The following is a 27797-nucleotide window of genomic DNA, read 5'->3' on the forward strand; positions in this document are numbered from 1 at the left end:
CCACAGCCCTGCATTTTTTTCCCATTTTAAGTATTTATCCAATTCCCTTTTGAAAGTTATTATTGAATCTGCTTCCACCACCCTTTCAGGCAGCACATTCCAGATCATAACAACTTGCTGCCGAAAAAATTCTCCCCATCTCCCCTCTGGTTCTTTTGCCAATTATCTTAAATCTGTGTCCTCTGGTTACCGACCCTCTTGCCACTGGAAACAGTTTCCCCTTATCCTTGTTACCATTTTAGTAAATCTCCTCTGCACCCTTTCCAAGGTCTTGACATCCTTCCTAAAGTGCGGTGCCCAGAATTGGACACAATATTCCAATTGTGGCCGAACCAGAGTTTTATAAAGGTTTAGCATGACTTTCTTGCTTCTATACTCTATGCCTCTATTTGTAAAGCCAAGAGTCCTGTATGCTTTTTAACAGCCTTCTCAACTTGTCCTGCCACCTTCAAAGATTTGTGTACGTCCACCCCCAGGACCCTCTGTTCCTGCATCCACTTTAGAATTGTACCATTTAGTTCATATTGCTACTCCTCATTCTTCCTGCCAAAATATTTCACTTCACACTTGTGTTAAATTGCATCTGCCGTGTGTCTGCCCATTTCACCAGTCTGTCAGTGCGTGTTTCTTGTTGAGTTGGCTGTAGTGTAACTGTGAAGTGATGTCACAGCACCGCAGTGGCTGAACAGACTTGCTGAAAGGCGCTTTGTCAGACAGAAGTGAAATTGCCGTCGGCTTTAGCCGGATCCATCCTTGGGGGTTTTTGCAGGGTCTCCCCATCGAGGCTGGATGGTGGGACAGGGTCGTCACCCACCCTGCCCCCATTGCACTCGACCGCTCGGGGTTAAATTCCTTGGTTAGTGCTGACGGGCGGTGTCACTTTGACTCGGAACAGTTATTATTTCTCTTGTGTTTTTTTTGCACATTTTATTGAGTATTCGGCATTTAAATGATTGTCGATTCTTTCTCAAGCCCTGGCGTAGCATCATTGTGATGTTAATTACAAAACTGCTTTGGAGAATGGTATTAGAATCGTCTTTATTTGTGCTCCATCAGCTGAATCAGGATGTTACTGCTCTTCATTTCACAGATCAAAGCCAACACTGATGAATTGATCAGTCGGTGCCTCACTCACTCTTCAGTCTCTGTGAGCAGGACCACTTGGAGCGTCACTTCTGGACTGATCGAGGGTACCCGCAAATTGGTTTCACCAGTGTTGGCTTTGATCTTGGGATACGAGAAACGGGGTTTCCCGATTAAACGGATGAAGTTAAGCAAACGGCGCAAACATGAAGATTTGAATCTGGTTTTAGCAATGCTTGTCAGGGGTTTAAAAAAAATTGGCACCATTTTTCTGTTTAATATTTTGAGAGGAAGCAGCAGGTGCCTGGGATTTAGCTTTACTGGTGAGGAAGGGGCCCAGCTGAACTCCGAACACGGAGGGGAGGGGAGAGACGAAGCAATGGCAATCAGAGGAAGGTGCTGGCGGGGGGACCGCACCGTTGCAATTTATAGGGTTTAGTTTTTATGCGCATGAGCTTCAAGTCCACACAGAACTGATCAAACAGCTGCTGTACCAGCGGGGCCCAAGTCTGCACAGAAACATTTATCAATGAAATATATAACCTCGCTGCGTGTTTACTGCCAGGCTGCCCCCTTACGGTTCTTTGAGGCCAGCTCTGCCTTTAGCAGAGGATGCGTTGCAGGCCCAGAACGCCACCGTGGAAGAAACGAGCTGCCTCTTGTGCCGTCCGACACGGACTAGAAAGAAGGATTAATTACAGTAATTAGGATTCTTCCAATTAGTACAGTTTAATGATTAGAGACAAGCGGAAATGCAGGGTTTCGGGATTGAGCTGGTCAGTGTGTCGCTTTAAATGTGTATCACTTAAGACATTCTGAGTTTGATCTGAAGCTTTGCCCCTGATGATGTTGGGAAAGTAACGCAGTTCTATTTCTGGGCGTTAGTCTATCAACAGAAGAAGCGATGAGAGCTTCCCTGAGAGGGCTCAGACATGCCATTTCCTGGCTCGCTTGTGAATGCAGCTCCTCCGCTGTCATGTGTTGGTATTACTCAGAAAGAGCCCAGGTTTAAGCTTGGTTTCACTGAAGGTTTAAGCCCTGGATTCTGGGAGTACCTTATGTTAAAACTATTTTGATGTGAGGCTTTATGATGATAAGAGAGTGTATTTGAATTGATTATTTGCTATTCACTTGTTCACCCGCAGCCAAATATTTGATGATATTATTGATCCAAATATTCAAGTTCAGACAAAACAGAGCCAGGCTGACTCGGGGCAAATTCCTCTATAATCATGCATGTGAAATGTGGAAAATTCACATTAAATTTTCGCAGCTTTTGTTCAAATGGCTACTTGGTTTGCAGTCAGTTTTTTTTTGTCCTTTTTTGGGGGATGTGATTTCAGCGCTGGCAAAACCAGATGTTTTCTTTAGGGGGGTGTGATTTCTGTGCTGGTGTCACCAGATGTCTCCCATCTCTCGCCCCTAAGTCGGGTAGTCGAAGCCAGATACAAAGTACAGCTCCTGCACTCTGTTCCAGCCGCAGAAGAGCATTCCTCACTACACCATTTTATCCAATCAGTCACCAACCATCCTTGTCACCTGTGTGCTTGAGATTGACGGTTATTGTTGAATTAAGGACACTTTTGTGCTGTGCATTATTTGGTTTCCTTCGCTCCACCACTGGCGGCCGTGCCTTCAGCTGCCTAGGCCTGATGGGGGTCTCGAGCAAGGAGACGTGGATAGAAGATCAAATGGAAGAGATTTAGGGCAGAGAGGGGGAGGAACTTTCTTACACAGAGGCTATGGAACGTTAGTGATTGAAACAGAGACCACGTCCACATTTAAGAATAGGTTGGATGGGTGGTTGGAGGAAAGGGGGAGGCCCGTGGGATTAGGATACTGCTCGTGTGGAGGATAAACACCAATAAAGGCAGATTGGGCCCAGTGATTTGTTTCTGTGTTATAATCTCTAATTAATTCTATGATTCTATAGCTGTAGAGTAAACTCAGCTTGAAAGATTTGGAATTGTGCAATGTTTTACGGAAATTAAATTGCAATGAAGTATTTTCTTTCTCTCTCCTCAACTTGACTTTAAGGTGTCATCATCAATAACAAATGCAATGTTCCTGGCAACCCAATTACATAGGTTGCTATGTAATCTTTTAATATTCTGTGCAGCTAGTAAACTAGTTATAAACTTGACCAAGAGAAATAAAGACACTGAATTAAAATAATTCAACACAGCACATGGCTGGAGATCACTGGTGTTATAGAGCTGAATTTGTATAGAACCTTGGTTAGACCACATTTGAAGTATTGTGCACAGTTCTGGTCTCCAGATTATAGAAAGGATACAGAGGCATTGGAGAGGGTGCAAAAAAGATTCACGATGATACCAGAACTGAGAGGATATCCTTATCAGGAAAGGCTAAACAGGCTGGGGCTCTTTGAGAAGGCTGAAGGGTGACCTGATAGAGGTCTTTAAGATAATGAAAGGGTTTGATGGGGTAGACGTAGAGAAAATGTTTCCATTTGTGGGAGAGACCAAAACTAGGGTTCATAAATATAGAAGAGTCACTAATAAATCCAATGGGGAATTCAGGAGAAACTTCTTTACCCAGAGAGTGGTGAGAATGTGGAACTCACTACCACAAGGAGTAGTTGAGGTGAAGCATTTAAGGGGAAGCTAGATAAACACATGAGGGGGAAAGGAGTAGAAGGATATGCTGATAGGATGAGATGAAGTAGGGAGGGAGGAGGCTCGTGTGGAGCATAAACACTGGCATTGACCTGTTGGGCCGAATGGCCTGTTTCTGTGCTATAGTTTCGATGTAACGCGATGAATTGCAGCGTAATCTTCAAAGGGACATTATTATCCCTGTCGTAAGTATTAAAGGAGCTGTTTCCATTGTCTACTAAACACAATGTCCCAATGCCAGAGCAGCACTGTGCCCAAGGTCAATGTGATGAGGATGCTGCAATTTCTTTGTGCCCCCTCCATCCTTAAAACCTGTGATCACCTTGAATTTTTGTCTGAAAAATATTTCTATAAAATATCTTCTGTACTCTGAAAATGGAATATCCAGTGATGCAGAACTCTCACCCAGAGTATCGCTGGATGGGAGTGCAGGCTGAGGTTGGGGGTGAATCCCTGATTCCGCACAGGATCACTGAATGAACCTGTAAACCTCATCCCCCAATGTGGAGGGTAGCAGATCTCGATAATATCTAGTCAGAAATCTCTCATCAAATAGGATATCAGTAAATCGTCTGAAATGTGTGTTATGGGTTGTTGCAAAAATTCTGCTTGCAACAGACAAAAGAAAAATGGTCAAGACAAGAATCGGCATGAGAAAATATTCTGCTGCAATAAATTCCACCAGTCATTTCTGGAGGATTGTCATAAGAATAGTTTTGATAGAGTAAATATGGAGAAACTGTTTCCAGTGGCGGGAGGGTCGTTAACCAGAGGACACAGATTTGAGGTAATTGGCAAAAGAACCAGAGGGGAGATGAGAATTTTTTTTTACGCAGCGAGTTGTTATGATCTGCGACGAGCTGCCTGAAAGGGCGGCGGAAGCAGATTCAATAATAACTTTCAAAAGGGAATTGGATAAATAGTTGAAGGGGAAAATTTGCAGGCTATGGGGAAAGAGCAGGTGAGTGGGACTAATTGGATAGCTCTTTCAAAGAGCCGGCACAGGAACGATGGGCCAAATTGCCTCCTTCTGTGCTGTAAGATTCTATGATACTATGAATCTTCTAAAGATCTAGAAAGGAAGGAAAGACTCAGAGTTATTGTATATTTATGCTGTGCCCAGGATAAAAGTTTTGATGTAAGGAGGCAGTAACTTATTAAACGTACAGAAACATGCCGACATCCGTAATTGGTACAAGATGCACGCCCGATGTCCAACTGTGAATAGGATTTATTGACCAGGCTATCGACTGAAGCCAGCAGAGCCGTGTGTTGTTTCAAGACTTTGATCAAACATCAGAAATCAAAGGTTTTTAAATCAAAAGAAATGTGAAAATCTAGAGCTCTTCAAGTGTGAACTGCTTGAAATTAGACAGCTGCGCATCACACTGTTTAAATATGTAAATATTTAAGCAGGAAAATGATGCATGAGCATCTCATTTCAAGTGGTTCACGTTTGAGAAAAAATAAATCGGTCAAGCAATACCGACATTTTAAGAGGGAATGAGATAAAGACTGGAAGCAGAAAGAAAGAAAGAGTACAGGGGGGAAAAGAGATTTGCATTTATATATTGTCTTATCACATCTCCCAGAAATGTCCCGTAGCTCTTCACATATAGTGAATTACTTTGAAGTAGATTGGCTGTTACGGATGTTGCCACCTTGTGCATAGCAGGATCCCACAAGTGGCAGTTCCCGAGCGAGCGGTCGGTCTGTGTTTTCGGTGGTGTTGGTTTGGGGAGGATACTGGCCAGGACACTGGGAGAGCGCCCTGCTCTTCAAATAATGCTGCAGGATCTTTCATATCCACCCAAACCGTTGAAATCTTTTAAAGTCTCATCTGAAGGGCAAAAGCTCAGTACTCATTCTCCGAGCAACCAGAATGATTGAGGGGACGGAGGGATTGGATCTTAAGGAGCGATTATGTAAATTGGCCGTGTTCTCACTGGAGAAGAGAAGGTTGAGAGGTGAAATGATTTCTGTTTTTAGGATTCTAAGGGGACTAAATAATTTCAACCATGACCAACTGTTTCACCTTGTCCAGAACCAGAGGACACGGCCTGCGTCTGAAGGGGGGTCAATTCAAAACTAATCTGCGGAAACAATATTTCAGTGAGCGAGTGGTCAGTCTATGGAACAGGCTCCCTGGGGAGACGGTGGAAACAGTGTTGAGCAGGGGGAGTGGGACTAATTGGATAGCTCTTTCAAAGAGCCGGCACAGGCAAGATGGGCCGAATGGCCTCCTTCTGTGCTGTATCCTTCTATGATTCATTTAAATCCAAATTAGATAGATTTCTTTCAGAAAATAATATTTTAGGATACAGTAGATGAGTAATTAGAGACAGGACATGTGGTGAGTGTAACAGGCTCGGGAGGATCAGGTGATTTTGGACCTCTGGTTCCCAAAGCTCTCCCCCACTGGGGGTTTTCCTCGCCTCGTGTCTGGGTCTGTTGTGGACTCATTGATGGAGATTGATTGCTTTGATTAGTCAACAATCCATTATCATTGTATCGTGTGATTACCGGGATGGTAGAAGGTGAACGAGATGGTCTTTTTTCGTCCAGCAATTCCTATGTTCCGATTGCGTGGGAGTGTCAGCCTAGATTGCAGGCTCAAATCCTGGAGTGGGGCTGAACAGAGCAGAGAAGTTTGAATAAAGCAGTTAGAAGTGATGGGACCAGCCCATGCCGTAATTTAACTGAAATGTCTGAAATCTGAGAGAAATGCTGTCAGCTCTGAACTTAATATGTGACTGCATTGAACTGTTTGTCATTGCAACTGCGGGAGATTTTTGATAAAATATAAAACGAGCTTCATGTATATTTCCTGTTCTGGGCTTGTTGGTCTGTACTATCCAAACTATCGTTCAGCATCACCTTCAGAATCAGATTGTAAGATAGAGTGTGAAACACACAGAACAGAATAACATCTACAATAACAACAACTTGCATTGATACCGAGATTTTAACGTAAAAAAAAAATCTCGGGGCTCCTCCCCCGAGGCCTGTCTCTCGCTCTCTCGGCCTCTCTCTCGGCCTCTCTCTCGGCCTCTCTCTCGGCCTCTCTCTCGCTCGCTCTCGCTCGCTTTCTCGCTCGGCCTCTCTCTCGCTCTCTCGCTTGCTCGCTCTCTCTCGCTCGCTTTCTCGCTCGGCCTCTCTCTCGCTCTCTCGCTCTCTCGCTCGCTCGCTCTCTCGCTCGCTCTCTCGCTCTCTCTCTCGCTCTCTCGCTCTCTCGCTCTCTCGCTCTCGCTCTCTCTCGTTCGCTCTCTCACTCTCGCTCGCTCTCTCGCTCGCTCTCTCTCGGTCTCTCTCTCGGTCTCTCTCTCGGTCTCTCTCTCGCTCTCTCTCTCGGTCTCTCTCTCGCTCTCTCTCTCGGTCTCTCTCTCGCTCTCTCTCTCGCTCTCTCTCTCGCTCTCGCTCTCGCTCTCGCTCTCGCTCTCTCGCTCTCGCTCTCTCTCGTTTGCTCTCTCGCTCTCGCTCGCTCTCTCGCTCTCGCTCGCTCTCTCTCGGTCTCGCTCTCGCTCTCGCTCTCTCTCTCGCTCTCGCTCTCGCTCTCTCTCTCGCTCTCGCTCTCGCTCTCGCTCTCTCTCTCGCTCTCGCTCGCTCTCTCTCTCTCGGTCTCTCGCTCGCTCTCTCTCTCGGTCGCTCGCTCGCTCTCGGTCTCTCGCTCGCTCGCTCTCGGTCTCTCGCTCGCTCGCTCTCGGTCTCTCGCTCGCTCGCTCTCGGTCTCTCGCTCGCGGTCTCTCGCTCTCGCTCGCTCGCTCTCTCTCGCTCTCGGTCTCTCGCTCGCTCGCTCTCGGTCTCTCGCTCGCTCGCTCTCGGTCTCTCTCTCGGTCTCTCTCTCTCGGTCTCTCGCTCTCGCTCGCTCGCTCGCTCGCTCGCTCTCTCTCTCTCGCGCGCGCTCTCTCTCTCGGTCTCTCGCTCGCTCTCTCTCGGTCTCTCGCTCGCTCTCTCTCTCGGTCTCTCGCTCGCTCTCTCTCGGTCTCTCGCTCGCTCTCACTCTCGGTCTCTCGCTCGCTCTCTCTCTTGGTCTCTCGCTCGCTCTCTCTCTCGGTCTCTCGGTCTCGCTCTCGCTCTCGGTCTCTCGCTCGCTCTCGCTCTCGGTCTCTCGCTCGCTCTCGCTCTCGGGCGCTCGCTCTCGGGCGCTCGCTCTCGGGCGCTCGCTCTCGGGCGCTCGCTCTCGGGCGCTCGCTCTCGGGCGCTCGCTCTCGGGCTCTCGCTCCCTCGCTCTCGGGCGCTCGCTCTCGGTCTCTCGCTCTCGGTCTCTCGCTCTCGGTCTCTCGCTCTCGGTCTCTCGCTCTCGGTCTCTCGCTCTCGGTCTCTCGCTCTCGGTCTCTCGCTCTCGGTCTCTCGCTCTCGGGCGCTCGCTCTCGGGCGCTCGCTCTCGGGCGCTCGCTCTCGGGCCCTCGCTCCCTCGCTCTCGGGCTCTCGCTCCCTCGCTCCCTCGCTCTCGGGCTCTCGCTCCCTCGCTCTCGGGCTCTCGCTCCCTCGCTCTCGGGCTCTCGCTCCCTCGCTCTCGGTCTCTCGCTCCCTCGCTCTCGGTCTCTCGCTCCCTCGCTCTTGGGCTCTCGGTCTCTCGCTCCCTCGCTCTCGGGCTCTCGCTCCCTCGCTCTCGGGCTCTCGCTCCCTCGCTCTCGGGCTCTCGCTCCCTCGCTCTCGGGCTCTCGCTCGCTCGCTCTCGGGCTCTCGGTCTCTCGGGCGCTCGCTCTCGGGCTCTCTCTCGCTCGCTCTCGGGCTCTCGGTCTCTCGGGCGCTCGCTCTCGGTCTCTCGGGCGCGGTCTCTCGGGCGCTCGCTCTCGGTCTCTCGGGCGCTCGCTCTCGGTCTCTCGCTCCCTCGCTCTCGGTCTCTCGCTCCCTCGCTCTCGGTCTCTCGCTCCCTCGCTCTCGGTCTCTCGCTCCCTCGCTCTCGGTCTCTCGCTCTCGGTCCCTCGCTCTCGGTCTCTCGCTCTCGGTCTCTCGCTCTCGGTCCCTCGCTCCCTCGCTCTCGGTCTCTCGCTCCCTCGCTCTCGGTCTCTCGCTCCCTCGCTTTCGGTCTCTCGCTCCCTCGCTCTCGGTCTCTCGCTCCCTCGCTCTCGGTCTCTCGCTCCCTCGCTCTCGGTCTCTCGCTCCCTCGCTCTCGGTCTCTCGCTCCCTCGCTCTCGGGCTCTCGCTCCCTCGCTCTCGGGCTCTCGCTCCCTCGCTCTCGGTCTCTCGCTCCCTCGCTCTCGGTCTCTCGCTCCCTCGCTCTCGGGCTCTCGGTCTCTCGCTCTCGGGCGCTCGCTCTCGGGCGCTCGCTCTCGGGCTCTCGCTCCCTCGCTCTCGCTCCCTCGCTCCCTCGCTCTCGGGCTCTCGCTCCCTCGCTCCCTCGCTCTCGGGCTCTCGCTCCCTCGCTCTCGGGCTCTCGCTCCCTCGCTCCCTCGCTCTCGGGCTCTCGCTCCCTCGCTCCCTCGCTCTCGGGCTCTCGCTCCCTCGCTCTCGGGCTCTCGCTCCCTCGCTCCCTCGCTCCCTCGCTCTCGGGCTCTCGCTCCCTCGCTCTCGGGCTCTCGCTCCCTCGCTCTCGGTCTCTCGCTCCCTCGCTCTCGGTCTCTCGCTCCCTCGCTCTCGGTCTCTCGCTCCCTCGCTCTCGGTCTCTCGCTCCCTCGCTCTCGGGCTCTCGGTCTCTCGCTCCCTCGCTCTCGGGCTCTCGGGCTCTCGCTCCCTCGCTCTCGGGCTCTCGGGCTCTCGCTCCCTCGCTCTCGGGCTCTCGCTCCCTCGCTCTCGGGCTCTCGCTCCCTCGCTCTCGGGCTCTCGCTCGCTCGCTCTCGGGCTCTCGCTCGCTCGCTCGCTCGCTCTCGGGCTCTCGGTCTCTCGGGCGCTCGCTCTCGGGCTCTCTCTCGCTCGCTCTCGGGCTCTCGGTCTCTCGGGCGCTCGCTCTCGGTCTCTCGGGCGCTCGCTCTCGGTCTCTCGGGCGCTCGCTCTCGGTCTCTCGGGCGCTCGCTCTCGGTCTCTCGCTCCCTCGCTCTCGGTCTCTCGCTCCCTCGCTCTCGGTCTCTCGCTCCCTCGCTCTCGGTCTCTCGCTCCCTCGCTCTCGGTCTCTCGCTCTCGGTCCCTCGCTCCCTCGCTCTCGGTCTCTCGCTCCCTCGCTTTCGGTCTCTCGCTCCCTCGCTTTCGGTCTCTCGCTCCCTCGCTCTCGGTCTCTCGCTCCCTCGCTCTCGGTCTCTCGCTCCCTCGCTCTCGGTCTCTCGCTCCCTCGCTCTCGGTCTCTCGCTCCCTCGCTCTCGCTCCCTCGCTCTCGCTCCCTCGCTCTCGCTCCCTCGCTCTCGCTCTCGGTCTCTCGCTCCCTCGCTCTCGGTCTCTCGCTCCCTCGCTCTCGGTCTCTCGCTCCCTCGCTCTCGGTCTCTCGCTCCCTCGCTCTCGGTCTCTCGCTCCCTCGCTCTCGGTCTCTCGCTCCCTCGCTCTCGGTCTCTCGCTCCCTCGCTCTCGGTCTCTCGCTCCCTCGCTCTCGGTCTCTCGCTCCCTCGCTCTCGGTCTCTCGCTCCCTCGCTCTCGGTCTCTCGCTCCCTCGCTCTCGGTCTCTCGCTCCCTCGCTCTCGGTCTCTCGCTCCCTCGCTCTCGGTCTCTCGCTCCCTCGCTCTCGGTCTCTCGCTCCCTCGCTCTCGGTCTCTCGCTCCCTCGCTCTCGGTCTCTCGCTCCCTCGCTCTCGGTCTCTCGCTCCCTCGCTCTCGGTCTCTCGCTCCCTCGCTCTCGGTCTCTCGCTCCCTCGCTCTCGGTCTCTCGCTCCCTCGCTCTCGGTCTCTCGCTCCCTCGCTCTCGGTCTCTCGCTCTCTCGCTCTCGGTCTCGCGGTCTCTCGCTCTCGCTCGCTCGCTCGCTCTCTCTCTCTCGCGCGCGCTCTCTCTCTCGGTCTCTCGCTATCGGTCTCTCGCTCGCTCGCTCGCTCTCGGTCTCTCGCTCGCTCGCTCTCGGTCTCTCTCTCGGTCTCTCGCTCTCGGTCTCTCGCTCTCGCTCGCTCGCTCTCGGTCTCTCGCTCTCGCTCGCTCGCTCGCTCTCTCTCTCTCTCTCTCTCTCGCGCGCGCTCTCTCTCTCGGTCTCTCGCTCGCTCTCTCTCGGTCTCTCGCTCGCTCTCTCTCTCGGTCTCTCGCTCGCTCTCTCTCTCGGTCTCTCGCTCGCTCTCTCTCTCGGTCTCGCTCTCGCTCTCGGTCTCTCGCTCGCTCTCTCTCTCGGTCTCTCGCTCTCGGTCTCTCGCTCTCGGTCTCTCGCTCGCTGGCTCTCGGTCTCTCGCTCGCTCGCTCTCGGTCTCTCGCTCGCTCGCTCTCGGTCTCTCTCTCGGTCTCTCGCTCTCGCTCGCTCGCTCGCTCTCTCTCTCTCTCTCGCGCGCGCTCTCTCTCGGTCTCTCGCTCGCTCTCTCTCGGTCTCTCGCTCGCTCTCTCTCGGTCTCTCGCTCGCTCTCTCTCTCGGTCTCTCGCTCGCTCTCTCTCTCGGTCTCTCGCTCGCTCTCTCTCTCGGTCTCGCTCTCGCTCTCGGTCTCTCGCTCGCTCTCTCTCTCGGTCTCTCGCTCTCGGTCTCTCGCTCTCGGTCTCTCGCTCGCTGGCTCTCGGTCTCTCGCTCGCTCGCTCTCGGTCTCTCGCTCGCTCGCTCTCGGTCTCTCTCTCGGTCTCTCGCTCTCGCTCGCTCGCTCGCTCTCTCTCTCTCGCGCGCGCTCTCTCTCTCGGTCTCTCGCTCGCTCTCTCTCGGTCTCTCGCTCGCTCTCTCTCGGTCTCTCGCTCGCTCTCTCTCGGTCTCTCGCTCGCTCTCTCTCTCGGTCTCTCGCTCGCTCTCTCTCTCGGTCTCTCGCTCGCTCTCTCTCTCGGTCTCTCGCTCGCTCTCTCTCTCGGTCTCTCGCTCGCTCTCTCTCTCGGTCTCTCGCTCGCTCTCTCTCTCGGTCTCTCGCTCGCTCTCTCTCTCGGTCTCTCGCTCGCTCTCTCTCTCGGTCTCTCGCTCGCTCTCTCTCTCGGTCTCTCGCTCGCTCTCTCTCTCGGTCTCTCGCTCGCTCTCTCTCTCGGTCTCGCTCTCGCTCTCGGTCTCTCGCTCGCTCTCGCTCTCGCTCTCGGGCGCTCGCTCTCGGGCGCTCGCTCTCGGGCGCTCGCTCTCGGGCGCTGGCTCTCGGGCTCTCGCTCCCTCGCTCTCGGGCGCTCGCTCTCGGGCGCTCGCTCTCGGGCGCTCGCTCTCGGGCGCTCGCTCTCGGGCGCTCGCTCTCGGGCGCTCGCTCTCGGGCGCTCGCTCTCGGGCGCTCGCTCTCGGTCTCTCGCTCTCGCTCTCGGTCTCTCGCTCTCGGGCGCTCGCTCTCGGTCTCTCGCTCCCTCGCTCTCGGTCTCTCGCTCCCTCGCTCTCGGGCTCTCGCTCCCTCGCTCTCGGGCTCTCGCTCCCTCGCTCTCGGGCTCTCGGGCTCTCGCTCCCTCGCTCTCGGGCTCTCGCTCGCTCGCTCTCGGGCTCTCGCTCGCTCGCTCTCGGGCTCTCGCTCGCTCGCTCTCGGGCTCTCGGTCTCTCGGGCGCTCGCTCTCGGGCTCTCTCTCGCTCGCTCTCGGTCTCTCGGTCTCGCTCTCGGTCTCTCGCTCGCTCTCGCTCTCGGGCGCTCGCTCTCGGGCGCTCGCTCTCGGGCGCTCGCTCTCGGGCGCTCGCTCTCGGTCTCTCGCTCCCTCGCTCTCGGTCTCTCGCTCCCTCGCTCTCGGTCTCTCGCTCCCTCGCTCTCGGTCTCTCGCTCCCTCGCTCTCGGTCTCTCGCTCCCTCGCTCTCGGGCTCTCGCTCCCTCGCTCTCGGGCTCTCGCTCGCTCGCTCTCGGGCTCTCGCTCGCTCGCTCTCGGGCTCTCGCTCGCTCGCTCTCGGGCTCTCGCTCGCTCGCTCTCGGGCTCTCGCTCGCTCGCTCTCGGGCTCTCGCTCGCTCGCTCTCGGGCTCTCGCTCGCTCGCTCTCGGGCTCTCGCTCGCTCGCTCTCGGGCTCTCGCTCGCTCTCGGGCTCTCGCTCGCTCGCTCTCGGGCTCTCGCTCGCTCGCTCTCGGGCTCTCGGTCTCTCGGGCGCTCGCTCTCGGGCTCTCGCTCTCGGGCTCTCTCTCGCTCGCTCTCGGGCGCTCGCTCTCGGGCGCTCGCTCTCGGTCTCTCGCTCTCGGTCTCTCGCTCTCGGTCCCTCGCTCCCTCGCTCTCGGTCTCTCGCTCTCGGTCCCTCGCTCTCGGTCTCTCGCTCCCTCGCTCTCGGTCTCTCGCTCTCGGTCCCTCGCTCTCGGTCTCTCGCTCCCTCGCTCTCGGTCTCTCGCTCTCGGTCCCTCGCTCTCGGTCTCTCGCTCCCTCGCTCTCGGTCTCTCGCTCTCGGTCCCTCGCTCTCGGTCTCTCGCTCCCTCGCTCTCGGTCTCTCGCTCCCTCGCTCTCGGTCTCTCGCTCCCTCGCTCTCGCTCCCTCGCTCCCTCGCTCTCGCTCCCTCGCTCTCGCTCCCTCGCTCTCGCTCTCGGTCTCTCGCTCCCTCGCTCTCGGTCTCTCGCTCCCTCGCTCCCTCGCTCTCGGTCTCTCGCTCCCTCGCTCTCGGTCTCTCGCTCCCTCGCTCTCGGTCTCTCGCTCCCTCGCTCTCGGTCTCTCGCTCCCTCGCTCTCGGTCTCTCGCTCCCTCGCTCTCGGTCTCTCGCTCCCTCGCTCTCGGTCTCTCGCTCCCTCGCTCTCGGTCTCTCGCTCCCGGTCTCTCGCTCCCTCGCTCCCGGTGTCTCGCTCTCTCGCTCTCTCGCTCTCGGTCTCTCGCTCCCTCGCTCTCGGTCTCTCGCTCTCTCGCTCCCTCGCTCTCGGTCTCTCGCTCCCTCGCTCTCGGTCCCTCGCTCCCTCGCTCTCGGTCTCTCGCTCCCTCGCTCTCGGTCCCTCGCTCTCGGTCTCTCGCTCCCTCGCTCTCGGTCTCTCGCTCTCGGTCTCTCGCTCCCTCGCTCTCGGTCTCTCGCTCCCTCGCTCTCGGTCTCTCGCTCCCTCGCTCTCGGTCTCTCGCTCCCTCGCTCTCGGTCTCTCGCTCTCGGTCCCTCGCTACCCAGTCCAGGGAGGCCTGCGAGCAGAGGGATGTGGCATCCTGGGCCTGGCTTTGCACACCGATCCTGGGACTCTGATGCGATCAAAAGGGACAGTAGCCGCAGGGGGTTCGAACCCCTTGAACCTCAGCCCTCCCCCCGTGGCCTCCTGTGGTCTCGGCACAAAACCTCTCGGTCGACAGGACCTGTGGGATCCGTCAGCAATGCCGGTCCATCGAGAGGGCAGGTACTGTCACTGACCTACACTGGCTCCCAGTCTGGCAAAGCCTCGATTTTAAAATACTCAATCCCGTTTTTAAATCCCTCCATGGCCTCGCCCCTCCCTATTTCAGTAACTTCCTCCAGCCTGACAATCCTCCGAGATCTCTGCGCTGCTCCAATTCTGGCCTCTTGCGCATCCCTGATTTTAATCGCTCCACCATTGGCGGCCGTGCCTTCAGCTGCCTGGGCCCTAAGCTCTGGAATTCCCTCCCTAAACCTCTCCACCTCTCTCTCCTCCTTTAAGACGCTCCTTAAAACCTACCTCTTTGACCAAGCTTTTGGTCACTTGTCCTGATATCTCCTTATGTGGCTCGGTGTCAAATTTTAAGAACATAAGAAATTGGAGCAGGAGTAGGCCAATCGGCCCCTCGAGCCTGCTCCGCCATTCAATAAGATCATGGCTGATCTGATCCCAACCACAAATCTAAAGAACACAAGAAGTCGGAGCAGGACCCGGCCACATAGCCCCTGGGCCCTCTCCGCCACCCACAGGGCATTGACCGATCCGAACTCAGCTTCATGTCCAATATCCTGCCCGCTCCCCATAACCCCTAATTCCCTTTACTTCTAGGAAACTGTCTATTTCTGTTTTAAATTTATCTAATGATGTAGCTTCCACAGCTTCCTGGGGCAGCAAATTCCACAGACCTACCACCCTCTGAGTGAAGAAGTTTCTCCTCATCTCAGTTTTGAAAGAGCAGCCCCTTATTCTAAGATTATGCCCCCTAGTTCTAGTTTCACCCATCTTTGGGAACATCCTTACTGCATCCACCCGATCAAGACCCTTCACAATCTTATATGTTTCAATAAGATCGCCTCTCATTCTTCTGAACTCCAATGAGTAGAGTCCCAATCTACTCAACCTCTCCTCATATGTCCGCCCCCTCATCCCCGGGATTAACCGAGTGAACCTTCTTTGTACTGCCTCGAGAGCAAGTATGTCTTTTCTTAAGTATGGAGACCAAAACTGTATGCAGTATTCCAGGTGCGGTCTCACCAATACCTGATATAACTGCAGCAATACCTCCCTGTTTTTATATTCTATCCCCCTAGCAATAAAAGCCAACATTCCGTTGGCTTTCTTGATCACCTGCTGCACCTGCATACCAACTTTTTGATTTTCTTGCACTAGGACCCCCAGATCCCTTTGTACTGCAGTACTTTCCAGTCTCTCGCCATTAAGAAAATAACTTGCTCTCTGATTTTTCCTGCCAAAGTGCATAACCTCACATTTTCCAATATTATATTGCATCTGCCAAATCTCCGCCCACTCACCCAGCCTGTCTATATCCCCTTGCAGGTTTTTTATGTCCTCCTCACTCTCTACTTTCCCTCCCATCTTTGTATCATCTGCAAATTTTGATATGTTGCACTCGGTCCCCTCCTCCAAATCGTTAATATAGATTGTAAAGAGTTGGGGACCCAGCACCGACCCCTGTGGAACACCACTGGTTACTGGTTGCCAGTCCGAAAATGAACCATTTATCCCAACTCTCTGCTTCCTGTTCGATAACCAATCCTCCACCCATGCCAGAATATTACCCCCAATCCCGTGATTTTTTATCTTAAGTAATAATCTTTTATGTGGCACCTTGTCGAATGCCTTCTGGAAGTCTAAATACACTACGTCCACTGGTTCCCCTTTATCCACCCTATACGTTATATCCTCGAAGAACTCAAGCAAATTTGTCAGACATGACTTCCCCTTCATAAAGCCATGCTGACTTTGTCCTATTAAATTATGCTTATCTAAATGTTCCGTTACTGTCTCCTTAATAATAGACTCCAAAATTTTACCCACCACAGATGTTAAGCTAACTGGCCTATAATTTCCAGCCTTCTGCCTACTACCCTTTTTAAATAACGGTGTTACATTAGCAGTTTTCCAATCTGCCGGGACCTCTCCTGAGTCCAGGGAATTTTGGAAAACTATCACCAAAGCATCCACAATCCCTACTGCCACTTCCCTCAAGACCCTAGGATGGAAGCCATCAGGTCCAGGGGATTTATCCGCCTTGAGTCCCATTATTTTACTGAGTACCATCTCTTGAGTGATTTTAATCGTATTTAGCTCCTCCCCCCCGAGAGTCCCCTGTTTGTCCAGTGTTGGGATATTCTTAGTGTCCTCTACTGTAAAGACTGAAACAAAATATTTGTTCAGCATTTTTGCCATCTCCATGTTTCCCACCATTAATTTCCCGGTCTCATCCTCTAAGGGACCTATGTTTGCCTTAGCCACCCTTTTTCTTTTTATATAACTGTAGAAACTCTTGCTATCTGTTTTTATATTTTTTGCTAATTTCTTTTCATAATCTAACTTCCCTTTCTTAATCAATCCTTTAGTTACTTTTTGCTGTCTTTTGAAGAATTCCCAATCTTCTATCCTCCCACTAAGTTTGGCTACCTTATATGTCCTTGTTTTTAGTCGGATACTATCCTTGATTTCTTTACTTAGCCACGGATGGCTGTCATTTCTTTTACACCCTTTTTTCCTCAGTGGAATATATTTATTTTGAAAGTTGTAAAATAACTCCCTAAATGAACACCACTGCTCATGTACCGTCTTACCCTTTAATCTATTTTCCCAGTCCACTTTAATCAATTCCGCTCTCATACCATCATAGTCTCCTTTATTCAAGCTCAGTACGCTTGTTTGAGAACCAACCTTCTCACCCTCTAATTGGATATGGAATTCAACCATGTTGTGGTCGCTCGTTCCAAGGGGATCGTTAACTAGGACATTATTAATTAATCCTGACTCATTACACAGGACCAGGTCCAAGGTTGCCTGCCCCCTTGTAGGATCAGTTACATACTGCTCAAGAAATCCATCCCTGATGCACTCAATGAACTCGTCCTCAAGGCTGCTCTGCCCAATTTGATTTGTCCAGTTAATATGATAATTAAAATCCCCCATAATTATGGCTGTTCCCTTATTACATGCCCCGACTATCTCCTGATTAATACTTCTTCCAGCAGAGTTGCAACTATTTTGTTTGATAATCGCTCCTGTGAAGCACCTTGGGACGTTTTACTATGTTAAAGGCGCTATATAAATGCAAGTTGTTGTTGTTTCCCCTTCCCCCCCCCCCCCCCACTCTGATCCAGCTCGTCAACCGGGAAGTGTCAGGCACTGAAATATCTGATGCTGTTTGCTGGTTTGTTTTTTGAACCTGGAGGTGAAAATATTTTCAGAGAATAAGAGGTTGAATTGCAGCACAGGGATTCTCCTTATTTTATTTTTCGAAGCCCAGTGTTGGTTTGTGCTCAGATTGAAATTCTCATCATCACGTGCCTTTCAAAATCAAAATGCTCCAAAGCATTACGACATCTGCAAACACTTTTTTGTTAATTTGTCGTGATTCTGGAGCTGAATTAGTGCGTGTGATGCTGCTGATTGAGTGGGATGAGAATTCCTTCCCTTCCTGCTGTCAGTCCTGGTCATTCATTTCGACTCGTACTCCCATTATAGCACTGTTTATCATTTAAATCAAAATAGCCAAATATTTAAGCAGTGCAAAGCATATTAATCAGCATCTGCTCACATTTATATGATGCCTTTAGTGTAGAAAAACGTCCCAAGGCGCTTCACGGAAGTGCAATCAGACAAAAATCGACACTAAACCATAGACGGAGGGGTGACTAAAAGCTTGGTCAAAGAGGTGGGTTTTAAGGAGCGTTTTATAGGGGGAGATGGAGAGGTTTAGGGAGGGAATTCCAGAGCGCAAGGCCAAGGAGGCTGAAGGCACGGCCGCCAATGGTGGGGGCGAAGGAAGTGGGGGGGGGTGTGTGTTGCGGAATTGTGCAACTGATATTTCGAGAAGAGATTCAGCATGAGCTGCTTCCTGTTTCTGTGTGCACTGTTCTGGGTAACACGCTGCTCAGGAAGGAGAGGTTTGGCACTCAAGTTCTTGCTTTCCTGTCTGTAGCACAGGAAGTTCGATACTGGTCTGTGGTGCATAAAGAAAGAAAGAACGACTTGTATTTCTACAGCCCCTTTTCATGACCTCAGGACGTCACAAAGCACTTTACAGCCAAAGAAGTACTTTTGGAGCGTAGTCACTCTTGTAACGTAGGAAACAGGAAACTGTTGAAGGTGCCATTTTTCGGATGAGACCTTAAACCGAGGCCCCGCCTGCCCTCTCCGGTGGATGCGAAAGATCCCATGGCATTATTCGAAGTGTCGTAATGTGGCAGACAATTTATGCACAGCAAGATCCCACAAACAGCAATGAGATAAATGGCCAGATCCCATGGCGTTATTCGAAGAAGAGCTGGGGAGTTCTCCCAGGTGTCCTGGCCAATATTTTTGAAACAGTGATTTTTGGTTGAAGGATAAATATTGGCCAGGACACCTGGGAGAACTCCCCAGCTCTTCTTCGAATAATGCCATGGGATCTGGCCATTTATCTCATTGCTGTTTGTGGGATCTTGCTGTGCACAAATTGTCTGCCACATTACGACACTTCAAAATTATTCATTGGCTGAAAACATAGAAAATAGGAGCAAGATTAGGCCATTCGGCCCTTCGGGCCTGCTCCGCCATTCAAAATGATCACGGCTGATCATCTAACTCAGTACCCTGTTCCCGCTTTTTCCCCATATCCCTTGATCCCTTTAGCGTTAAGAAATATATCTATCTCCTTCTTGAATACATCTAATGACTTGGCCTCCACTGCCTTCACCACCGGTTCACCACCCCGAGTGAAGAAATTTCTCCTCATCTCGGTTCTAAATGGCATACCCCGTATCCTGAGACTGTGACCCCTGGTTCTGGACTCCCCAGCCATCGGGAACATCCTCCCTGCATCTGGTCTGTCTAGTCCTGTTAGAATTTTATATGTTTCGATATGATCACCTCTCATTCTTCTAAACTCTAGTGAATATAGGCCTAGTCGACCCAATCTCTCCTCATACGTCAGTCCTGCCATCCCAGGAATCAGTCTGGTAAACCTTCGTTGCACTCCCTCCATGGCAAGGACATCCTTTCTCAGTTAAGGAGACCAAAACTGCACACAACACTCCAGATGTGGTCTCACCAAGGCCCTGTATAACTGCAGTAAGACATCCCGGCTCCTGTACTCAAATCATCTTGCAATGAAGGCCAACATACCATTCGCCTTCCGAACTGCTTGCTGCACCTGAATGCTCGCTTTCAGCGACTGGTGTACAAGGACACCCAGGTCTCGTTGCACCTCCCCTTTTCCCAATCTATCACCATTCAGATAATCTGCCTTTCTGTTTTTACAACCAAAGTGGATAACATCACATTTATCCATGTTATACTGCATCTGCCATGTTCTTGCCACTCACCCAACTTGTCAAAATCATATTGGAGCCTCTTTGCATCCTTCTCACAGCTCACATTCCACCCCAGCTTTGTGTCATCTGCAAACTTGGAAATGTTACATTTAGTTCCCTCATCCAAATCATTGATATATATTGTGAATAGCTGGGGCCCAAGCACTGATCCCTGCGGTACCCCACTAGTCACTGCCTGCCACCCGGAAAAAGACCCATTTATTCCTACTCTCTGTTTCCTGTCTGTCAACCAATTCTCAATCCATGCCAGTATATTCCCCCCAATCCCATGTGCTTTAATTTTGCACACTAACCTCTTGTGTGGGACCTTATCAAAAGCCTTCTGAAAATCCAAATACACCACATCCACTGGTTCTCCCCTATCTATTCTACTAGTTACACCCTCAAAAAACTCCAGTAGATTTGTTAAGCATGATTTCCCTTTCATAAACCCATGCTGACTTTGTCCAATCCCATTAATGCCCTCCAAGTGTTCTGTTATCACATCTTTTATAATAGACTGTAGCATTTTAACTTTAACTTTCCCAACATTGACTGGGACAGCCATAGCATTAGGGGCTTGGATGGGGAGAAATTTGTTGAGTGTATTCAGGAGGAATTTCTCATTCAGTATGTGGATGGCCCGACTAGAGAGGGGGCAAAACTTGACCTCTTCTTGGGAAATAAGGAAGGGCAGGTGACAGAAGTGTTAGTGAGGGATCACTTTGGGACCAGTGATCATAATTCCATTAGTTTTAAGATAGCTATGGAGAATGATAGGTCTGGCCCAAAAGTTAAAATTCTAAATTGGGGAAAGGCCAATTTTGATGGTATTAGACAGGAACTTTCAGAAGTTGATTGGGAGAGTCTGATGGCAGGCAAAGGGACGTCTGGTAAGTGGGAGGCTTTCAAAAGTGTGTTAACCAGGGTTCAGGGTAAGCACATTCCTTATAAAGTGAAGGGCAAGGCTGGTAGAAGTAGGGAACCTTGGATGACTCGGGAGATTGACGCCCTAGTCAAAAAGAAGAAGGAGGCATATGACATGCATAGGCAGCTGGGATCAAGTGGATCCCTTGAAGAGTATAGAGATTGCCGGAGTTGAGTTAAGAGAGAAATCAGGAGGGCAAAAAGGGGACATGAGATTGCTTTGGCAGATAAGGCAAAGGAGAATCCGAAGAGCTTCTACAAATACATAAAGGGCAAAAGAGTAACTAGGGAGAGAGTAGGGCCTCTTATGGATCAACAAGGTCATCTATGTGCGGAACCACAAGAGATGGGTGAGATGAATATTTCACATCGGTATTTACGGTTGAGAAAGGCATGGATGTTAGGGAACTTGGGGAAATAAATAGTGATGTCTTGAGGAGTGTACATATTACAGAGAGGGAGGTGCTGGAAGTCTTAACGCGCATCAAAGTAGATAAATCTCCGGGACCTGATGAAATGTATCCCAGGACGTTATGGGAGGTTAGGGAGGAAATTGCGGGTCCCCTAGCAGAGATATTTGAATCATCGACAGCTACAGGTGAGGTGCCTGAAGATTGGAGGGTAGCAAATGTTGTGCCTTTGTTTAAGAAGGGCGGCAGGGAAAAGCCTGGGAACTACAGACCGGTGAGCCTGACATCTGTAGTGGTTAAGTTGTTAGAGGGTATTCTGAGGGACAGGATCTACAGGCATTTGGAGAGGCAGGGACTGATTAGGAACAGTCAGCATGGTTTTGTGAGAGGAAAATCATGTCTCACGAATTTGATTGAGTTTTTTGAAGGGGTAACCAAGAAGATAGATGAGGGCTGTGCAGTAGACGTGGTCTACATGGACTTTAGCAAAGCCTTTGACAAGGTACCGCATGGTAGGTTGTTACATAAGGTTAAATCTCACTGGATCCAAGGTGAGGTAGCCAATTGGATACAAAATTGGATTGACGACAGAAGACAGAGGGTGGTTGTAGAGGGTTGTTTTTCAAACTGGAGGCCTGTGACCAGCGGTGTGCCTCAGGGATCGGTGCTGGGTCCGTTGTTATTTGTTATTTATATTAATGATTTGGATGAGAATTTAGGAGGCATGGTTAGTAAGTTTGCAGATGACACCAAGATTGGTGGCATTGTGGACAGTGAAGAAGGTTATCTAGGATTGCAACGGGATCTTGATAAATTGGGCCAGTGGGCCGATGAATGGCAGATGGAGTTTAATTTAGATAAATGTGAGGTGATGCATTTTGGTAGATTGAATCGGGCCAGGACCCACTCCGTTAATGGTAGGGTGTTGGGGAGAGTTATAGAACAAAGAGATCTAGGAGTACAGGTTCATAGCTCCTTGAAAGTGGAGTCACAGGTGGATAGGGTGGTGAAGAAGGCATTCAGCATGCTTGGTTTCATTGGTCAGAACATTGAATACAGGAGTTGGGATGTCTTGTTGAAGTTGTACAAGACATTAGTAAGGCCACACTTGGAATACTGTGTACAGTTCTGGTCACCCTATTATAGAAAGGATATTATTAAACTAGAAAGAGTGCAGAAAAGATTTACTAGGATGCTACCAGGACTTGATGGTTTGACTTATAGGGAGAGGTTGGATAGACTGAGACTTTTTTCCCTGGAGAGTAGGAGGTTTAGGGGTGATCTTATAGAAGTCTATAAAATAATGAGGGGCATAGATAAGGTTGATAGTCAAAATCTTTTCCCAAATGTAGGGGAGTCTATAACGAGGGGGCATAGATTTAAGGTGAGAGGGGAGAGATACAAAAGGGTCCAGAGGGGCAATTTTTTCACTCAAAGGGTGGTGAGTGTCTGGAACGAGCTGCCAGAGGCAGTAGTAGAGGCGGGTACAATTTTATCTTTTAAAAAGCACTTGGACAGTTACATGGGTAAGATGGGTATAGAGGGATATGGGCCAAGTGCAGGCAATTGGGACGAGCTTCGTGGTATAAACTGGGCGACATGGACATGTTGGGCCGAAGGGCCTGTTTCCATGTTGTAAACTTCTATGATTCTATTTTCCCCACCACTGATGTTAGGCTAACTGGTCTGTAATTCCCTGTTTTTTCTCTCCCTCCTTTTTTAAATAGTGGGGTTACATTTGCCACCCTCCAATCTGTAGGAACTGTTCCAGAGTCTATAGAATTTTGGAAGATGATCACCAATGCATCCACTATTTCCAGGGCCACTTCCTTTAGTACTCTGGGATGTAGATTATCAGGCTCTGGGGATTTGTCAGCCTTTAGCCCCATTAATTTCCCTAGCACTTTTTTTTTAACTAATACTGGTTTCCTTCACTTCCTCCCTCTCACTTAAGCAAAACATTTTGGGACGTCCTGAGGTTGTGAAAGGTGCTATATAAATGCAAGTTCTTTCTTTCTTTTACCCAAGAAGATATTCTGCGGAGAGCTGGAGCTTGGTAAACGCTCTCGTGGTCAGTTCAGAAGCGATAAGGATTGGCCTATATCCCCAATTTGAAAATGTTGCCAAAAAGAGTAGTAAACCTGAGGATCAGGAGGGTTTTTAGAAATCAGCAAAGGATAACGACGAAATTGATGAAGTGGGAGAAAATAGAATATGAGAGTAAACTAGCAAGAAATATTAAAAACAGATTGTAAGAGCTTCTACAAATATATAAAAAGGAAGAGTACTGAAAGTAAACATGGGTCCCTTATAGGCTGAGACAGGAGAAATTATAATGGGGAATAAGGAAATGGCAGGGACGTTAAACAAATATTTTGTATCTGTCTTCACAGTAGAAGACACAAAAAGCATACCAGAAATAGTGGGCAACCAAGGGTCTATTGAGTGAGGAACTTAAATTAATATCACTCGAGGAAAAGTACTGGAGAAATTAATGGGACTAAGCTGACGAATCCCCTGGACCTGATGGCCGACATCCTAGGGTTCTAAAAGAGGTGGCTGCAGAGATGGTGGATGCATTGGTTGTGATCTTCCAGAATTCCCTAGATTCTAGAACGATCCCAGTGGATTGGAAAGTAGCAAATGTAACCCCGCTATTCAAGAAAGGAGGGAGAGAGAAAACAGGGAACTGCAGGCCGGTTAGCCTGACATTAGTAGGGAAAATGCTGGAATCTTATTATTAAGGAAGTGGTAACAGGGCACTTAGAAAATGATAATATGATTAGGCAGAGTCAACATGGTTTTATGAAAGTGAAATCATGTTTGACAAATTTATTAGAGTTTTTTGAGGGTGTAACTAGCAGGGTAGATAAAGGGGGAACCAGTGGATGTAGTATGTTTGGATTTTCAAAAAGCATTTGATAAGGTGCCACACAAGAGGTTGTTACACAAGATTAGGGCTCATGGGATTGGGGGTAATATCTTAGCATGGATAGAGGATTGGTTAACAGATAGAAAACAAAGAGTAAAAATAAACGGGTCATTTTCGGTTTGGCAGGTTATAACTAGTGGGGTGCCGCAAGGATCGGTGCTTGGGCCTCAGCTATTTACAATCTATATTAGATGAAGGGGCTGAGTGTAATGTACCCAAGTTTGCTGACGATACAAAGTTAGGTGGGAAAGTAAGCTGTGAGGAGGACATAAAGAGGCTGCAAAGGGACATGGACAGATTAAGTGAGTGGGCGAGAAGGTGGCAGATGGAGTATAATTTGGGGAAATGTGAAATTATCCACTTTGGTAGGAAGAATTGAAAAGCAGAATATTTTTTAAATGGTGAGAAACTAAGATTGTTGGTGTTCAGAGAGACTTGGGTGTCCTTGTACATAAATCACACAAAGTTAGCATGCAGGTACAGCAAGCAATTAGGATGGCAAACAGTATGTTGGCCTTTATTGCAGGGGGGTTGGAGTATAAGAGTGAGGAGGTCTTGCTGCAATTCTATAGGGCTCTGCTGAGACCACACATGGAGTACACGGTACAGTTTTGGTCTCCTTATCTAAGGAAGGATATACTTGCCTTCGAGGGGGTGCAACGAAGGTTCACTGGATTAATTCCTGGGATGAGAGGTTTCTCCTATGAGGAGAGATTGAATAGAATGGGCCTATACTCTCTGGAGTTTAGAAGAATGAGAGGTGATCTCATTGAAACATATAAAATTCTTAGAGGGCTTGACAGGGTAGATGTTGAAAGGCTGTTTCCCCTGACTGGAAAGTCTGGAACTAGAGGTCATAGTCTCAAGATAAGGGGTCGGACATTTAGGACCAAAATGAGGAAAATCTCTTCACTCAGAGGGTTGTGAATATTTGGAATTCTGTCCCCCAGAGGGCTGTGGATGCTCAGTCATTGAGTATATTCAAGACTGAGATAGATAGAATTTTGGACACTAAGGGAATCAAGGAATATGGGGATCGGGCGGGAAAGTGGAGTTGAGGTCGAAGATCAGCCATGATCTGATTGAATGGCGGAGCAGGCTCGAGGGGCCGTATCGCCTAGTCCTGCTCCTATTTCTTATGTTCTTAAAAAATGTGCCATCTCAACTGACGCATGATGACAGAAAAAAGTGGCAAAAGTTGATTCATGACGGCATGACAAAGCTTGAGGCAAATCATATCCAGCTCACCGAATAGAAGAGAGCCCAAAGGAAATTAAGAAAAGAGCAGCTATTGGGTCAATCTGATAGCCGATGTTCTGTGTGTGGGAAAACATTCCTCATGAAAACCGGCCTTTACAGACAGATGAGAACCCACAACCTTGGTTTGCCAACCTGCACCTTAGTCTCTTTGGGTTTAGCTGTGTGGGGTGTGTCCCTCTGGGGCGAGAGCGTGTACTTTGCATCGGGCAAACAGAAACCCTACAGGGGATGACAATTCCTCAACTTGAATTGGAGACCCTTAAACGAAGCACCTCTGACACTTGGCTGGCAAAGCTCCAGTTGCGATGGGGAGTCGGGGTGACCCTCTGATTCCCTCTTTGCACCCCAACTTTGGCAATGCAGTGAAGTGGAAAGGTAGCTTCAATTTGGGACGTCTTAAATTACCACTCAAGGACAGCTCTGGAAAGTTCTCTGCCCTGCAACGTAAGTATAATTGTACGCTGGTGTTACAGGCTGGTGCTAAATCCATGGCCTCTTTGTGGGGGGGGGGGGGGGGGAGAAATACTTGGAAACAAATTGAGTATTTTCTGCTTATTTAATAACATAGGAACAGGAGGAGGCCATTCAGCCCCTCGAGCCTGCTCTGCTATGCAACGAGATCATGGCTGATCTGTATCTTAACTCCATTTACCCGCCTTGCTTCTATAACCCTTAATACCCTCACCAACAAAAATCTATCAATCTCAGTTTTGACATTTTTCAATTGACCCCCCCAGCCTCAACAGCTTTTTGGGGGAGAGAGTTCCAGATTTCCACCACCCTTTGTGTGAAGAAACGCTTCCTGATATCACCCCTGAACGGCCTGGCTCTAATTTTAAGGTTCTGCCCCCTTGTTCTGGACTCCCCCCACCAGAGGAAATAGTTTCTCTCTCTCTACCCTAGCTTCTAGCTTCCTGCTTCAGAATATTTTATCGCCGAATTCTGGGCAGGAATCTACTTTTGTGCCTTAAAACTGTTGTGTTATGATTAGTATCTATAAAAGTATAGAATAGCTACTCAAGTTTATTTTATTCCAGGTGACTGGGGGCTTGGTTTTGATCTTCAGTATGTTAATTCTTTGGATTAAATACAGAATACTAAAAGGAGACAGGTGCAGTAGAGTGGTGCTGGCCTGGTTCTGCAGCCCTGTATCCTACTTGTTATAGATGCAGTGTTACCCTGTTTCTGCCAAGTATTCTGTTTGTGTGGTTTTTTTTAATTCAAAAATACTCGTTGATCTTTTCCACTGATGCTCAAGGGCAAAAGTGAACTTTGTGGAGTTTGTTTGTGTTTGGTTTTGCTGGGGGTTCTACCCAATGAATGAAGCAAACTCTGCTGTCCGTATCCTATCTCGCACCAATCACCCCTGTGCTCGCTGACCTACGTTGGCTTCTGGTCCGGCATCGCCTCGATTTTTAAAATTCTCAATCCCATGTTCAAATCCCTCCATGGCCTTGCCCCCCTCCCTATCTCTATAACCTGCTCCAGCTCTACAACTCTCCGAGATCCCTGCACTCTTCCAATTCTGGCCTCTTGCGCATCCCTGATTTTAATCGCTCCACCATTGGCGGCCGTGCCTTCAGCTGCCTAGCCCCTAAGCTCTGGATTTCTCTCCCTAAACCTCTCCACCTCTCTCTCCTCCTTTAAGATGCTCCTTAAAACCTACCTCTTTGACCAAGCTTTTAGTCACCTGTCTTGATAGCTCTCTATGTGGCTTGGTGTCAAATTTTGTCTGATAACGGTCCTGTGAAGCGCCTTGGGACGGTTTACTACGTTAAAGGGCTATATAAATGCAAGTTGTTGTTATGACTGTTGAACCTGTTGTACACATGTGGATGATCATGCAGCCTGGTTTCTGGTGTCGATGGATGCTGCCCTTTCCCCATAGCCCTGCAAATTTTTCCTTTTCAAGTATTTATCCAACTCCTTTTTTGAAAGTTACTGTGTCAGGTCAGGTTAGTTGTTGTGTGATTAGATTTGGCTTTTTAGTTATCCCACAATGCAAACCAAGGACGCAGTGAGCTACACTCGAAGAAAAGCTATTGCCATTTGCACTGGATTGCAGTGCACATCTTGTACATTGCCTTGGAACTGGAGCAGGAGCTGCAGTGCAGTAAAGTTGTTGTCTTATCACTACAACTAGAGCTCCTGGTGGGTGCAAATGGTGGGACTTTCAGATTCAGAGGGAGCCAAGGAAGCGAGAGTTTGCATCAGTATCGCACCTCACAACATCCGCAGGACGTCTTAAAACGGTGCTGGCTGGGCTCGGTGGGTCGTCCTGTCACCTCTGAGTCAGAAGGCTGTGAGATTTTGTTTTAAAATTTGTTCTCAGGATGTGGATCATGCTGGCAAGGCAGTGTTCATCGCCCATCCCTAGTTGTCCTGAGGGCGTTAAGATGCAACCATGTAGTGTGGGACTGGAGTCACGTGTAGGGTTGGCACATTCTGTGAAATGTTTGGTCGTGCCCCGAAGGCAAGGTGTTATGTAAATGCAGGTTTGTTGATTTTTAAAACCAACGAGTTATTTCTGAAGTGTAGTCACTGCTATAATGTAGGCAGACACGGCAGCCAGTTTGTGCACAGCAAGCTCCCATATCGGCGAATAAATGAATGTCCAGTTAATTGGTTTCTGCCGGTTGAGGGGAAGTATCTGCTGATGAATTATCAAAGTCTGATTGCTAGTGCTGTTGAGCTGTTGTTGTGAGAATGGACCAGGTGGAAGGTCGGGGGAATGATCCATAGAATGGAATGTCATCCTGAACTGCTGTTGGACAATTCCGCAAATAGCTCAGAGTGGCATTGACGGAGGCTTGGGAGGAAGTCAAAGGGCACTGCGTGTCCTGGGGTAAAAGGTAAGGACACTGTGGCTCCTGAGCACAGGTGCATATTTATGTTAGGTCAGGGTGTCAAGGGATAAGGCGGGTAGATGGAGTTAGGATCAGCCATGACCTGATTGAATGGTGGAACAGGCTCGAGGGGCTGAATGGCCTCCTTTTTGT

The 27797-nt window shown here is 50.4% G+C and overlaps 2 protein-coding genes across 5 annotated transcripts in view; one reads left to right on the forward strand and one right to left on the reverse strand.

Moving 5' to 3' along the window:
- The window catches only part of arhgef6 (Rac/Cdc42 guanine nucleotide exchange factor (GEF) 6), a 163451-nt gene that overhangs the window by 58515 nt on the left and 77139 nt on the right, over positions 1-27797 (forward strand). The gene's annotated exons all lie outside the window — the stretch shown is intronic.
- Positions 1686-26202, reverse strand: LOC137333169 (octapeptide-repeat protein T2-like). Its single transcript, XM_067997355.1, has 7 exons — positions 26183-26202; positions 11618-11909; positions 10971-11042; positions 10076-10138; positions 7074-7127; positions 6681-6790; positions 1686-1761 (listed from the first exon to the last, which is right to left on the reverse strand). Exons 1-7 carry the CDS (start codon positions 26200-26202, stop codon positions 1686-1688), a joined length of 687 nt encoding a protein of 228 aa, XP_067853456.1.

Source organism: Heptranchias perlo, chromosome 15 (assembly GCF_035084215.1).
Source record: "Heptranchias perlo isolate sHepPer1 chromosome 15, sHepPer1.hap1, whole genome shotgun sequence".
NCBI lineage: Eukaryota > Metazoa > Chordata > Chondrichthyes > Hexanchiformes > Hexanchidae > Heptranchias > Heptranchias perlo.

What these genes read in the sequence shown, in the direction of transcription:
- LOC137333169 (XM_067997355.1), bottom strand. Translation starts at nt 26,202, where the DNA reads ATGCCGGACCAGAAGCCAAC. An exon ending in AGCGAGCGAGAGACCGAGAG is followed by an intron (nt 11,043 to 11,617) that starts AGAGAGCGAGCG and finishes GCGCGAGAGAGA; the next exon opens with GAGAGAGAGCGAGCGAGCGA. An exon ending in AGAGAGAGCGAGAGAGAGAC is followed by an intron (nt 6,791 to 7,073) that starts CGAGAGAGAGAG and finishes GAGAGCGAGCGA; the next exon opens with GAGAGAGGCCGAGAGAGAGG.